This window comes from Melospiza georgiana, chromosome 19, assembly GCF_028018845.1.
Source record: "Melospiza georgiana isolate bMelGeo1 chromosome 19, bMelGeo1.pri, whole genome shotgun sequence".
Classification (NCBI taxonomy): Eukaryota; Metazoa; Chordata; class Aves; order Passeriformes; family Passerellidae; genus Melospiza; species Melospiza georgiana.
This window is the reverse complement of record NC_080448.1, coordinates 9,973,482-9,987,523: the sequence shown is the minus strand read 5'-3', so window position 1 is coordinate 9,987,523 and position 14,042 is coordinate 9,973,482. Positions and strand designations below refer to the sequence as shown.

General features: G+C 43.6%; 1 protein-coding gene across 5 annotated transcripts in view; it reads right to left on the bottom strand.

Moving 5' to 3' along the window:
* SPECC1 (sperm antigen with calponin homology and coiled-coil domains 1) overlaps positions 1–14,042 on the bottom strand; it is an 81,691-nt gene that overhangs the window by 18,941 nt on the left and 48,708 nt on the right. For 4 of the 5 annotated variants that reach the window (XM_058037388.1, XM_058037386.1, XM_058037387.1 and 1 more), the window contains 4 exons: positions 10,469–12,027; positions 8,465–8,672; positions 7,762–7,835; positions 7,240–7,418 (listed from right to left, as the gene is read on the bottom strand). In XM_058037388.1, coding sequence (XP_057893371.1) covers positions 7,240–7,418; positions 7,762–7,835; positions 8,465–8,672; positions 10,469–12,027 — 2,020 coding nt within the window. Of the gene's footprint in view, positions 1–2,529; positions 3,799–7,239; positions 7,419–7,761; positions 7,836–8,464; positions 8,673–10,468; positions 12,028–14,042 lie in introns of those variants that run through there. The other variant, XM_058037390.1, reaches the window with a different exon arrangement.

The following is a 14,042-nucleotide window of genomic DNA, read 5'->3' as shown; positions in this document are numbered from 1 at the left end:
CAAACATGAAATCCCTGAGTCTAACAAACTTTTCTTCATTGTTTACCATTTCATCCCCCTTCCCAAGCCTCACACAGGAAAGAGGATTTTCATAGGAAAAACAAAGCAGTTTGATGAGACTTTTGAGTAATTACCAATAATTACCTGAAGATGGGCTTTCAATAGAGCACAGGTGCCAAGGGGCTGCTGTGGCTCTCAGTTTATAGTGAGGAAATAACCAAAAGGCAAGTACACTTCAGAGTAAAAACTCAACACTTAAAACTTATCAACAGACACATCTGCTAAATAAGTGAACCCTCAATCACAATTCATAAGCACTTATATAGGGAATAAACTCTTAAATGCTTCATCCTAGCAGACACAGGAAGGCCAAAATCCAATGCTAGAACGAAGACAGACAAAGCAAATAGAAAATGTTTCATATTTTAACAGGAAGGATAAAGATGTTACTCCTTTGAAAAGAAATTCTGAAGTCAAGATCAGGGGCTGGACTTACAGGAGTTCATACAGGAAGGCCCAGAGCTGTGTTAAACATCAAATATAATCTCACAGTGAAAGTTGCTTCTAGTCAAGTGTTTTACATTACATTGCTCAGTGACTTACCTGTATTTCTCAGGTAGACTTGGAGTGCAATTATCTAGCTTTAGTTTAGGAAAGCTGCAAGCAAATAAAGTCTAGTCATGTAAAAAGAGATTATTTGTGCCTCTCCTACCTGCTCAGAACCTGCACATGAGCTGCTGAGCAGCAGGTCCCGAGCTATCACCACTCCTCCCTGTACTTACAGTGTTTGATACACACCAAGAGCTCCATGAACACAAAACCAGAAATTATTTCATAAGGTTCCTGAAGGACTCCATCCAGAAAGTGCCTGTGGGGCTGAACAACTTCTGTGAGCCAAAAATAGAAGTCAGAGCCTTTCCCTTTAGCTATCAGAAAATGAAAAAGGCCAAAGGGTGTCAGTGAATAAGAGAATAAGAGTGACTCAAGTTTCTATTTCTGGCAGGGCTTAAGGAGGTGCTGTCTTTAGCAGACTTTGCTATTTCTTTAATTCCTTGAAGCTCCTTGTGTGCCAGGGGAGGCTGCAGAGGCAGATGGCTGGAGAAAAAGCCATTTCAGTTCCATTCTCCTTTAATCCAATAAGGAGGAAAGGCAGATTGGATGAGATTCACTGAGCTCTGAGGGAGCCAGTGTTTTGCTAGCCTTAAGATCCAGCCTTGACGTCTTGTTCTGTGGTTCATAAAGGATGAACAACAAATCAGCACATGACAGCATCTGCACCTGAGCTACACAAACCACAAAAGCTAAAAGAGCCCTGCAAAGTGTGGAGGAAGGACAAATTTCTGCCTCAAGACCCCAAACCACCCAGTGCAATCTATTTCACTTTCAGTATGGCCTTTGACTGCAAAAGGATGCAAACTAGACCAGTCCCTGTGCCACAGAAGAGTCAATTGAGAATTTAGGAGCCATTATTCTGTCATTATGAGGATTCAAGTGCTGCAGTTACAACCAGTTTCCTTTTTTTTTAGGATGTTTCCTGTAATCTTCCATCTGTATATTTGTAATAGGCAGCCTGAAACAACCTCCTTGATTAAACACAATCACAAGAGAAAACCAAGGCCTGCCTTGCTGCAAACCTTGGCATAAAAGGTAAGAACAACAGTCCTGAGAGCCACTTGCTTCAACTAAAACAACACATGCCAGCCAAAAAGCAATGGAGAGATGAAACTGGTGAGCACTTAACCTTAAAAAGAAAAATCTGTATGATAGGGGGATGTGTGTACAGAGATGGGTTTCTTAAGAGAGAAGCAGAACAGCAAGAGCTTAACTTGCAGTAGCTAATTCAGGAGGACAGTAGAGAGCACAAACTAGAAAGATTAATGATCAGCCACAACTTCAAACCCAAAATGACACCTCCTTAGGCACAGAATTTCTTCAGCTTAGCACATCCTAGGCCATCCAAGAGACTACACAAGTTCTGCTACAAAAATGAGGGATCTGAACAAAATGTCACCAAGTGCAGTATGCTTTCCTGGAAACAGGAATGAATGAATGGTTCACACAGATAAATGCTGCACGTGCAGCTGCCTGAAGTGGAGCAGCTCCAGGAGGAAGCAGAGCACTAGAGCCACAAAGGAATTAAAACATACAGTCCCTTTCACAAAACCACTGCTGAGTTTCCTTCATTCACTGGTGAGAGAAATAGATGCAGAGAGTTTTTCTCTAACAGCAAGAGTGAGCCTCCTTGGTTTCTAGGTGGATAACTGACTGGTAACAAGGTGTAAATCTTTCAGATTTTTGGCAAACTCAGCCTTCTCATGGTAATAAAATTTCTAATCTGCTCTGATGACTCTTACAGGAGGCCTAAGACCATAGGACCATATCTTCAGAAATGATGACTCCCCAACCTCATCTTTGACACAGTTCCTGTCATTGTGACTCATCCTGAACTCCAATGCACACCAAGAAGAGACACAGAGCTACTGCTGCACAGAATAGAAGAGAGGCCAAAGGCAGGCAGCAGACAATTCCAAACACTTAAAACATTTATTTGGCACTTCAATGTATATTTCTTAAACATAAAAACCAACATTCAACAGCTGCCAACACAGCAGAGAAAGGCAACACAAGTGTTGATATAGGCAAACACTCCAGTAGCACGGCACAAAGGTGGGGCCATGCCAAAGCCAGGACATCCTGTGGAATTCTCCACTAGCTCAGCCTGCTCCCACACCAGGCCCTTGCTAGGTCTTCACATCCAGAAGAAAAGGACAGAAATCCCACAGCCAAAACACAGAATTCCAGTCCTGGAATAAAGAGTGAGAATCTCCTGGTAGAGGTGGTGATCTCTGAGTTTTTCCTCAGCATCCATGGAAGGCTCTCTCCAGGTGTCTCCGGCTGCAGAGCTGAACTTCAAGTTCTCCCTGATCATCAAAAACTTCACCTGAGTTAAAGGCATGAGAACAACTCCTTTCTGGGAGGGTGTTTACAAGGGGCTTGATATGTTCATTTCTGTTCCTTCTGCTCTCTCCATCTGCAGTTCTTGCAGGAGGACAGAGCTCGCAGGGAACTGTCCCCGGGAAGGTCACAGCAGGACACGCTCGTGGTTGTCCCTTCCCAGCAGCACCGGGTCGGCCGTGCCACCCAGTGGCGAGTGCCTCGTCAATGCAGGGGTGGAAATCAAACCAGCAGAGCAGCTGAGAATGACTAAATCCGTGTTTGCTGCTGGATTTCAGTGACCTATCCCCACGTCTGTGTGTCTGTATAAAACCATCTTTTCTCTTACATGTATTTAGACACACAGAGATAGACCATAGAATACAATATTATGTGGAGTATTTATGTATATGCCATTAAATTTTACAAATCAGACATACACACTCAGTGTAATTTTTGCTTTAGGTTAAAATGGTATGTTTGAGTGCCTGTTTTGAGGAAAATAGCCCCATCCCTCCAAAAAAAAGCTTTCAGTTATTTCAGATCCCCAGATCTCTGTGATTTCTTCTTATGGCTTAGCTGGCTTTGGAGTAATTCAGAACTTCTTCTGCCTCCCAGTGTCTTCTGAAGAGAGAAGCCTTCTGAAACAAAGAGAGAGGCTCTTGCCCATGGGGAAGAGGTGGACCTGAGCATTCACACTTTGCAATACACTTGAATTTTGCAGGGTAATAAAAAAAACCAGAGGTTCCTTCTTGTATTGAAACTTCCCTTTTCCAGCTGGGAGTTGAAGGCAAGTCCTGCAGTGTCTCACAGGCCTGGCTGTGCCTCCTTTCAGGGCTGTGTTAGCTGGCAGAGATCAGGCACCTGTGGAGAGACACACAGCAGTTGGGGAAGTTATGGAAAGCCACACCATGCCCACCCTGAGGTACAGCTCTCTATTTTACATCATCCATCATCTCTAAATTAGGGGGAGCCAGGGAAACACAAGTGGGGTGGCTGGGACAGGTAAAGGAGCACCTTAACACTCCACTAATTGGGCTTTGAGACGTGATGAGCAACAACAGTACAAAACACAGAATAAATCTGTGTTGCTCAGATAGGAAGAAATTAATTATTTACAGCCAGGGAATCAGTGTAGGACAGGGATGGTTCCTGGCTTTCCTTCCTCTGCTCATTTCAGAATATTTATTCAAAAGGGGTACAGGGACCCAGCCAGGCAGCTGAGCTGCTCTAGCTCAGCCAGAGTTGCACTCGAGGGGATGGAATAACCTCATCCAAAGTAAAAAACACCCACCAGGAACTCCTTAACAAACCCAAACCCCCACCCCAAACAACTCTGAGGAGCACACAAACACTGCTTTGAGAGCCCTGCTCTGCCATCCTCCTTTGCTTGCTGTGAGAGCAGAGTGAACTCTCAAAGCTCTGTGAGACAGAACAGCTGCAAACACGGGCACAAATGAGCAGCACATCAGCACATACAGACTGACAGCAGGGTTTAATACACACACTACAAGCTCATTTCCAGGAGAAAAGCATGTGACACTGCCATGCTGTGGCACTGGAGACTTTAGGAGGAAAACCAGAAGCAAATTAGTGGGATGCATCACAATCTTCAGTTTAGGCTTCCGTTTGAAGATCTGGTTAATTTTTTTATTATTCTACAAAGTCGCTCATTTAATTACAGATTTAATTTCTATAAGTACTACTCCTGGCCCAACTGTCTTCCCTCCATGTTCTTATATCAAGGCATAAAATGCTTTAGTGCCAAAATAATTTTGACAATTTGAAGCCAAAGAGTCAAAGCAAAACCTTGAGAGTTTTTCTCAGGATCTTATCCTGCCTGATCTTGAAAACCTCCAAGGATGGAGAATATTTAACTTCTATTTCCACTACCTGTGAGGAGACAGCTACACAACAATGGATTTTAAGCTTCTGCATTTTAATGCAGAGAAATAACATTAATTAGGATGTAAAATATCATAGAAGAATGCCTGAAGCATGGGTTAATCAATTTGTCGTTTCACCAGTACTAACTTGGGACAAGTTAACTCCTTTTCCCCTTATTCCATTTGCTTGATGCTTGTCCAACCTCCCCCCCAACATTCTCAGTCATAGAATTAGACATTTAATCTGTGTTAAAGATGCCCTTGGGAGGCTCTTACCTTCATTCAGTTGAACTCTGATGACCTCATCAGGATTTTTTCTGCAAGTTCTTGGGCTGTTCCTAAACCAAAAATGACTTTTTGTCTGATTAGAAGAACGTAACGGCGAAATCAAACTTGGAGGCAGGAACTCAGGCAGCCACAGGCAAACATTAAAATGGCAGGATGTCGTAGGAGATAAATTGGCTTCAAGATGAATTTATGAGGTGGAGTCTAATGACCCTCAAGAGATGGCTGAGATTTTGCCAAAAACCTTTGAGTAGCAAGCTCTTTGGAAGGTATATTTTCCAATAAGAGCTTAAAAATCAGACAAGAAACTTTCACTAGGGACTGTCAGACATTCAGCTGAGCGTGCAGCTGCTCAGCATTAGCAAACATGAGGAATACTTTATAGGCTCTGTTAAAGTATCATGCTACAAACTGCTTCCACCAGTGCTGAGCACACATCAAAATCTCCACAGGCACCAGAATCCACTGCTGATTCTGAGCAGTGGCTTTGTGAAAGCTGACAAAGTGATGATGAGAATACCCCCAGAACTTCCTGGGTGAAAGAAGCCAAGGGGCTGGGGGAGACAGAGACCTGAGGAATGGAAAAATATCTGGAATTGTAGAACTGGCTCTCAGCAGGAGCTTTGGCAGCCTCAGGAATTTGTTTCATAGGTCAGTAGAGCTTGAGCTTTAAAGTTGCAGTGTTTAGCTGCTGATCATTGGTGTGTTTAAACAGGGATTTCCATAGGCTTCACTATGTTCCCCATACCACTCAGTACACACATTTTGACACTCTGAAAGTCAAATTAATTATCCTGACAGATGCAAAATTTGGTTTTGTTACCTGTCTTTGAAAGAGAATCAATATTGCCCACTGCAGACAGCACATCTGGCTCCATGACCAAGGCAATACTCAAATCAAGCTACACAGAGTCAACATGACACAGAGACAGACACATCCATGTGTGTGTGACACAGAGGGAGACACAAAAGCCAAAACTGACTTCATTAAATACATGTCTGAACAATTCCTCCTGGAACTACAGCTGTATGCATTCTGGGGTTCCAATTTAAAAAGGAGTATTTGTAGCTCAGGCTTCTTATACCAAAGAGCTGATCATGTTCCTTATAGATGGAAGAAAAATATTCCAGTTTGCAAATTAGCAGGTCATCTTCTATTCATGTGAAGTACTATTAAATATATCATAAAAGCCAAAATAATACAGAGGGAAAACTATGAGAATATGATTCCCCACCCTCATATAGGAACTCTGCTTTCAACAAGAGAAATTTCATTAAGAACAAATTAGAAATGGAAACAGAGCCCAGAACCTTAAGTACTGTCTGGTAATCATTTTGTCTGAGTACATGGTCTGTAACAGCTTTTCTTTGCATCCACTTGGGACTCTGCTAATGAAACTGGAGCCTAAAAACATTCCTTTATTCTCTGAAAAGAAGTTTTTCTGTTTGTTCAATCCAGGCATTCTGATCCTACACCTCCACAAAAAAGCTCTCCCATGTTTTTAGTCCCATCTACTGTACAGCTGCTGTGGAAAATCTTGAATGGAAAACAGTGAGCAATAAGTGCAATGTAGAGCTGGACTGTTACTTCACCTGAAAGAAATTACAGGATTCACCCTGTTCCTGTGACCATTCTGCCAATGGCCGTGAATTTACCAGGAGAGAGATTAAAAGGCAAAATCTAGAGGAGTAAAATTAATTTACACATATTTCTGATGAACAGATGATTGCTTGTGTTACTTTGTCTTCCTTCATTCACTTCCCTCAGGTCAAGAAGTTGTCTTCTGGAATATCTGTACCCAGCCAATCCTTCCACAGATGGTTTAATACAGCTGCACAGACTTATAAAGGCATGACCATATTGAGAGCAAAGCTATCAGAAGATATTGGCAATTGTTATTACTTAATATTTGCTTATTAAAACCTTCATGGCTTAGTTGAAAGAACTAGACTGCCAAAAAGAAAAAGAACAGAAACATCTTAGAATAAGAGACAACAAAATCTGCCAGAAGAGTTACAAACAGACGAGATGCACATCCAAGCCAGCAGATAGTTACTGACAAAGCACTGTTTGCATGCGTGTTAGCAGGCACACAGAGCAAGTCCTGGCCTTGGGAAATGGTAAACAACCAACCTGTTGCTGCCCTTCACTTCATCCAGCTCCTTCTGCAGTCTGGCACTCTTCTCCTCCTCCTCCTGCAGCTTCCTCTTCACCACACGGAGCTCCTGCTGAGCTTCACACTTAATGTCATTGGCCACAACCACTGCAGTCTGCAGGTCAGCCTGGAAACGCCTCCACTCCTCTGTGTCCTCCTGCCAAGAGCAATGAGAACCCCAAACTGCTGTGAAAATGCACCCACTCAAGCTGAGCACTGAGTTATTGATCTCTATTGCAGTGATCACAAGCAACAGGATTTTCTCCCCAGTTTTAAGGTGGTGCTGGGCCAAACTGAACACTTGCCTCTTTATGCTACTAAAATTATTGCCAAAGAAACTCATGCTAATCTTTCCACTCCAATATTGCCTAGAAGTCCACAGTGAAGAGAATGAAAACTTAAAGGGTGCAGAAAGAATTTCTGCTCTTGTTCTAAGAAAATACATTGCCAGTATTGCAAGAAAAGCTCAGCTTAGCTTTGTCTTGGAGCTTAAACCTTACCTTCATCTGCTTAGTGAGAGCTTTCAGCTGCCTCTCTGTATCTTGTTTTTGTTCTTCCAGCTTCATTGCTTTACCTAGGAATGATAAAAAATGTGAAAAGTTCATTAAACACATAAGGGCAACAGTGAAAGTAAGAATGGGAGGGCAGAGCAGCTGATTTGATTTTCCTTCTGGTAATGCCACTAAAATAGACTAAACTGAATTAAGGCACTGCCAATGATCAGGAATGGAACCAACAGTAGATCTGGTACTCAAATATCTCTAAAATATGTCATTATTTTCAGGTATTAAACCAGACTGAAATTTAAACAATCCCACGTGGATTCACTTGCTCAGCACACAGATCCCAGGGGATCACTGATGTGAGGAACAGCCACTGCTTCCACCAGGTGGCAGCTCCTCATCCTCAGCAACCTCAACTTTACTGCTCTTCCCAGTGCTCTGCCCTAAAAACTCTTTAATAGAAATCCAGAAATTCCAATTCTGGAATGGGTAATACTTCCTTCACTGAAGAATTAGGCTTGGAAACTGTCTCTAATGTCCCATGTACAGCACTCTGTTAAAACCGTACTTTTATGCATGAATAGAAGGGAATATCCAAAACTGGAATATTTGCAAAGATCAGATCTCCTCTTCCCTGTTGCAGCCCTAACTGAGCCCCCCACATAAGCTCACTTCAATCCTTTTTTCCAGCTCCACCTACTTTCCAGGTCACTGATGAGCTGGTTGTTGTGCAGTTTTATAGCACGATGCTGTTCCACCTGGTCTTCCAACTCAAAAATGGTCTCCTTCAGGTTTTTGATATCTGCTTCGTTCTCTGATGTCTTCTCCTGCAGCTTCTGGCTGGTTCTGCTCAGTTGCTCAGCCTGTCGGTCACACATCTCCTTCAGCTGACCATACTCATTCTCAGCCTGGGAGGGAAGAAAAAAGCTGGAAGTTTGTCCTTATTTCTTAGGAGATCTCACTCATTAGAGACTTCACACGTGGATTTAAGCATTGCGTGCACCCAGTTTTTAATGAAAATGAAAGTCTCAGGAAGCAGAGATGAGAGATGAATGTCAGTTTTCTTTCCTAGCAATAAAGACAATACAAGATGCTGCAAAGGAAATGACATTTTCTATATGATGACCACAATTCCAAACCAATCTCTGCAGTTAATGAAGGGAGAGGAATTATATTCCCAGAAATCTCCACTTCTATTTCTGTAGAACATTATGAAAGTGATCTCACTGCCTTAGGGCCAGGCTGATGATCAGTTCATCCACATTAACAATTTGCTGCTTTTACCATGTGCATTTTCAATGGGCTGTGAAAACACACACAGCAGAGCCAGCTACTGCAGATAAGTGTATTTCTGAATATGGGACATCTGGAATTACTGAAGAGGGAATCTGCTGCACTTCAGTTTGCTGGCTCAGCCCACTGATCAATGCTTCCAGGTTTGGGGGGAGCTCTCCGACTGGGAACAAGTTATGGAAAAGGTGCAGGCTGCCAATTCAGTGAGCAGCACTGGCACAGCCTCACTGCAGGGCAGCCTTACAGAAGCCTGTGGTCTTGCTTGGGTGTCACAAATAGCCAGTGATTCAAAACAGCTTAATTCGAGGGAAGAGTAGAAAGAGGGAAATCTGTGGTTTCCAAACCAAGCAATAAAAAGTTTGGTACAGAGTCTGAGCACTCAGCAGTTTTTCATTTATTCTTCATGACCTGCAGCTCCAGAAAGCACTTGGGAAAAGTGGAGAAAAGCTTCCTCTACTAACTCCACTTGCTGTGGTCACCCACTTTAGCTGAAAGGACATCTGGATTTTCTAAATCACTCAAACCATGGAGGTGCTTTTTGGCAATGCTCTCTTCCTCTGCAGCCAATTTTATCATTCTCCTCATGCTCCCTTCCCCATAGAGGAAAGGCTGCACACTTTCACTCCTCCTGCAGCACTGGGACACAATCACTGCTTGTGCTTTATTAACACTTGCTGAATGATGGCTCACGCTGCAGCTCCTCTGAGCAGCCAGGATCACACAGAACACAGGGACACTAACTTGCTTAACCTTGTTTGGAGCAAAGCTGTGAACTCACTAATGAGGTAAATTGTTATAAAAATATTTTTTTATGTTACTTTACCTATCTCAAAACAGAGAATTTCTTTTTTTCTGTAAAAATATTTGTTTTATGAAAATTATCTCATCTGGAGCTTGACTGTGCTGTGACTTGTTGCTGCCCCTATCAGCTTCCCTGAGCATTAATTCATGTCCTTGTGTTCTCATGACCAATGACACCTATACTTCACTGCTAATTAATTGTGATTCATTATGCAGAATTTAGTATTCACAGCTAACTATTTATGCCCTTCTCTTCATCTGATTAGCAAGTGATTTCCACTATTTGTTCACACCATATCAAAGTGCTTTTTTATTGATCTGCTCTTTGCTCCAATTCTGACAGGCACAATTCTATTTGCTGAAAGAGTAAATTCTATACAAGGTATTAGGACAAAATAGTTATCAATTTATAAATACAGATATGCCAATAGTTATTTCTGAGAAAATATGGGTAGTGCAGCAGAAATTGAGAAAATATCATATAATCCCAGCTTCTACTAAGAGTTAATCATACAATTTAAATCCTGGAAACTTACAATTAATGTAAAGATCAACCTATTTGTGAAAGGACAGAAACAACCACTTTATTTTAGAGCTGTTATTGTTTTACCTTAGACAGCAGCCCCTGAATGTGCTTCAGTTCACTGTTTGCCTTCAGCAGCTCTTGTTTCAGCTCAGTGCAAGAGGCTTCTAACTGGGCCTTTTCTGCATGGGCTACTTTGAGCATCTCCTGCACCTCAGAGTTGTCAGAGGTGCAGCCCATCACGTTGATTTCTGCAGCCTTTTGTTTCTCATTCTCCAGCTGAGTTTTGAGAGAGCCATTCTCAATTTTCAGACCTTCCAAGGCAATTTTGCAGTCCTCCAGACTTTTTGTCACTGCGCTGTTGCTCTGCTGTTCCACTTCTAGAAGTTTAAGCAGCTTCTCATTTTCTTCTCTCAGGCTTTTTATCACCTGCTGGGCATCCTGATGCTCCCTTTCTAAGCTTCTCAGGCTGCTGGTTAACTGTTGCTGAATGTTGAGCAATTTCTCTCTTTCAAATTGTGCTTTTTCAAGAACTTCTGCACATTTCTGTTCCAGTTCAAGGACCTTCTCCTCCTGAGCTTCATTCTTGGATCGCTCTTGGAGGAGAGTCATGAGCTTCTCATTTTCCTGGCTCAGCTGCTCAGCTCTGTCTCTGTGCTGACGGAAGGAGGTCTCCAGGAGAGCTTTCTCTTCCACCAGCTTCTCATTTTCTGTGGTCAGCTCCTGCACCATTTGCTGCTGATCAGACAACTCCTGCAAAGTGGCCTGCAGCTCTTCTGCTGTGCTGTGGTGATTCTCCTCCATCTTTTGTATTCTCTCCGTAAGGGACGCCACAGAGAGGTCGCTAATATTGTTTGGAGAACTTCCTGCAGTGGAGCACTTGGAGCCTTTGAAGTGGTTGCTGCTGGCAGATGCTGGCCTGGAAGGCACATCTGCAATGTGCTCAAAGTCAGATGCATCAGGTGACAGGGAGGCCTTGGTGACATCGCTGCTGGAGGAGCCAGAATTGCGCAGGGCAGCCCCGTTCAGGTGCTGCCTGTGCTCCTCTGCCTCACCCCTGGACACACTCTTGGATGGGCTTCCAAAACTTGACTCTTGGGTGGTTGGGGTTGGGAGGCTGCTGTCGCCTCCACTGCTTGTGGTTGTGTCTGAGAGAGGGGAGTTCTCCAGGTAAAGCAATTTCTCTTTCAAAGCACGGTTTTCTTCTCCCAGGCTAGCAAGCTCTTTTTGGAAAGTCCTGTTTTTCTCCTGAAGGGTTCTTATTAATGGATCTATGTCAACAGGTGATACTGTTTCTAAATTTTGGTTGGAAGCCCCCATTCCTTCAGCGTTGAGTGACCCTTTCTCTTTGCATTTCTTCAACTCACAACGAAGCTTGGTAATTTCCGAATCTTTCGTCTTTGCTTCTGCCAGGAGCTCTTTAACCTGAGATTCCAGAACAGCCTTGTCACCAGCTTCATTCTCTTGCTTGGACTTGCTGGTGGGGCGCACGTGTTTGGTCGGAGTTGGTGCAGCAGAAGAGGTGGGGCTGGGCTGTGTTTTCCTGGGGTTGGCCTGAGCACGCAGCACAGCTCTCTCCCTGGACACGGACGAGGACAATTCCCGGGGCGCCGGGATCCCCGTGCGCTTCGCAGCCGAAACCGCTCCTTGAGGAACGGGGGATGGAGCAAATTGGAGTTAGTGCATAAAGAAAACAAGTTTCACAACAACAATGCTGGAATCTAGAGCAGCCCTGGGAAAAAACACCTGAGTGTTTGAATAGGTTTAGTCATGACTGACTCTGTGGATTCATGTTTCAAAGGCTTGTATTATTCTGCATTTCTTCCTTTCCCATCCCCTGCAAAGGAACACAGCCTGGTAAACTTTTCCCCAGTGTGGTAATATAATATGTAAATGCTGCAATACATGAGCCACAATCCCCTATTAATTGTATTGATGTAAAGATATAAGGATATTAATTATTTGAAAGTAAAAGTTCTTCACACTACTGTAAAACAGTGTAAATGCTGCATCTAATCTTAATGTAAAATGCTGGATCTAATCCTAATAATTTCTGAGGAAATGTTCAGTAACTTAAGAAAAGATACAAATGTACTTTTATCACACATAAAACTACTTGCATTATACTCTATTTAAGCAGATCATCACAAAAAAAAAGAACTGAAACACTTATGCTGAGCACAGATTCAGTGAAATATAAATCTCTTCTGGCACTTCCAACACTAAGACAATTGTGTGGCTGCAGCTTCTTGCAGAGATGGATGAGAGATTTTCCATGTTCTAAATTCCCATCCTCTTATGGAAGAAGAGCAAAAGGAGCTTAGAGAGTTGATGCTGTTCTGTTCAGTTGTTGGTTGGGTTTTTTCCCCACCAACCAACAATGCAAAGCATTATGTGACTACAAGGGAAATGAAGTTTATGAGTTGCTGATTTTCATCTTTCAAAGCTCTCTTGAAATACAGGACCCCAGGCACTGAAGAAACAATAAAAGCCATCTGAACCATGGAAGTTGTAACAAGCTGGTTAAAAAGAAGCTGGTTCAAAGGGCAGGTATGACATGGCACTGTAACTGAAACACTGTGAACTTAAGAAAATCCTGCCGAAAATTCAGGACCTTATTCAAAAGGAGAAGCCCTAAAGTACAGGACCACGAAGTGTGGGGATAGGGCACAATGAGGAGATGTTGTCCAATGTAGCCACATAAACAGGATGCAAGAGCAAATTATGCAAACAGAAAGGGCTAGAGCCAGTGTCTGCAATAAAAACAACTTCCAGAAGGACTCTGGGGGGAAATCCTAGAATGAATTCCATCTCCCCACATTTGGGAAGCTCTTTGCTGACACACATCCACAGAAAATCAAAGAGCATTAGGAGCAAAGGGGGGCAGACTCCCTTCCTTACACAGCAACCTCATCACCCTCCCACAGCAGAGCAGGGCATGGAAGGGTTAACATTAACACCACCCCGTTTGCTCAGCATCTCTTTTGAAGAATGCACTGGGTTTATAAAGCCCACACAAACAGGAGCCCCTCCTCTCCCCCCCAAACACACACACTCTGCAGCAGCAGCAGCACAATAAACACCCCAGACAAAGAGCAGCTGAAGAAAAGCCCCCTGAAGCCGGCGCAGCGCTGGCAGGAGAGCACAGAGAGCCTCTGTCATGGCAGGGGCACGGTGAGGCCAGACACAAAGGCTCCAGTGTTTTTGGGAAGAGATACAGGGACAGCCAGGCCCACACAGCTTCATTCAGTCACCTACAGCTGGAGGGGACAGCACAGCTCCGGGGTCTCCGGTGGAAAGCACCATGAAAGCAGAGCTGGGCATTCTCCTTGTCAGAGCCCTGGCTCATGGATCATCCCACTCCCAACCCAACCACCACGACCTGGCACCCATAAAACCTTCTCAGAGTGAGCTCAGCACACGAGCAAAGCTTGTGGTGTCCATGCAGCCAACACCAGGAGATGAAGGACAGGAGGAAAACTGAAAGGACCATGATGTGATGTGACTGCCAGCAGAGAAATCCCAGCTCAGCACAGCCCATCCCTGCTCAGAGAGAGGCACAGGTGAACCCCAGGTGGGAAAGCACTTGAATGCATCCTGACCATTGAGAAGGACAAGTGTCCAGTATACAGAAGCAGTTTTCACACTGTAAAATCCATGT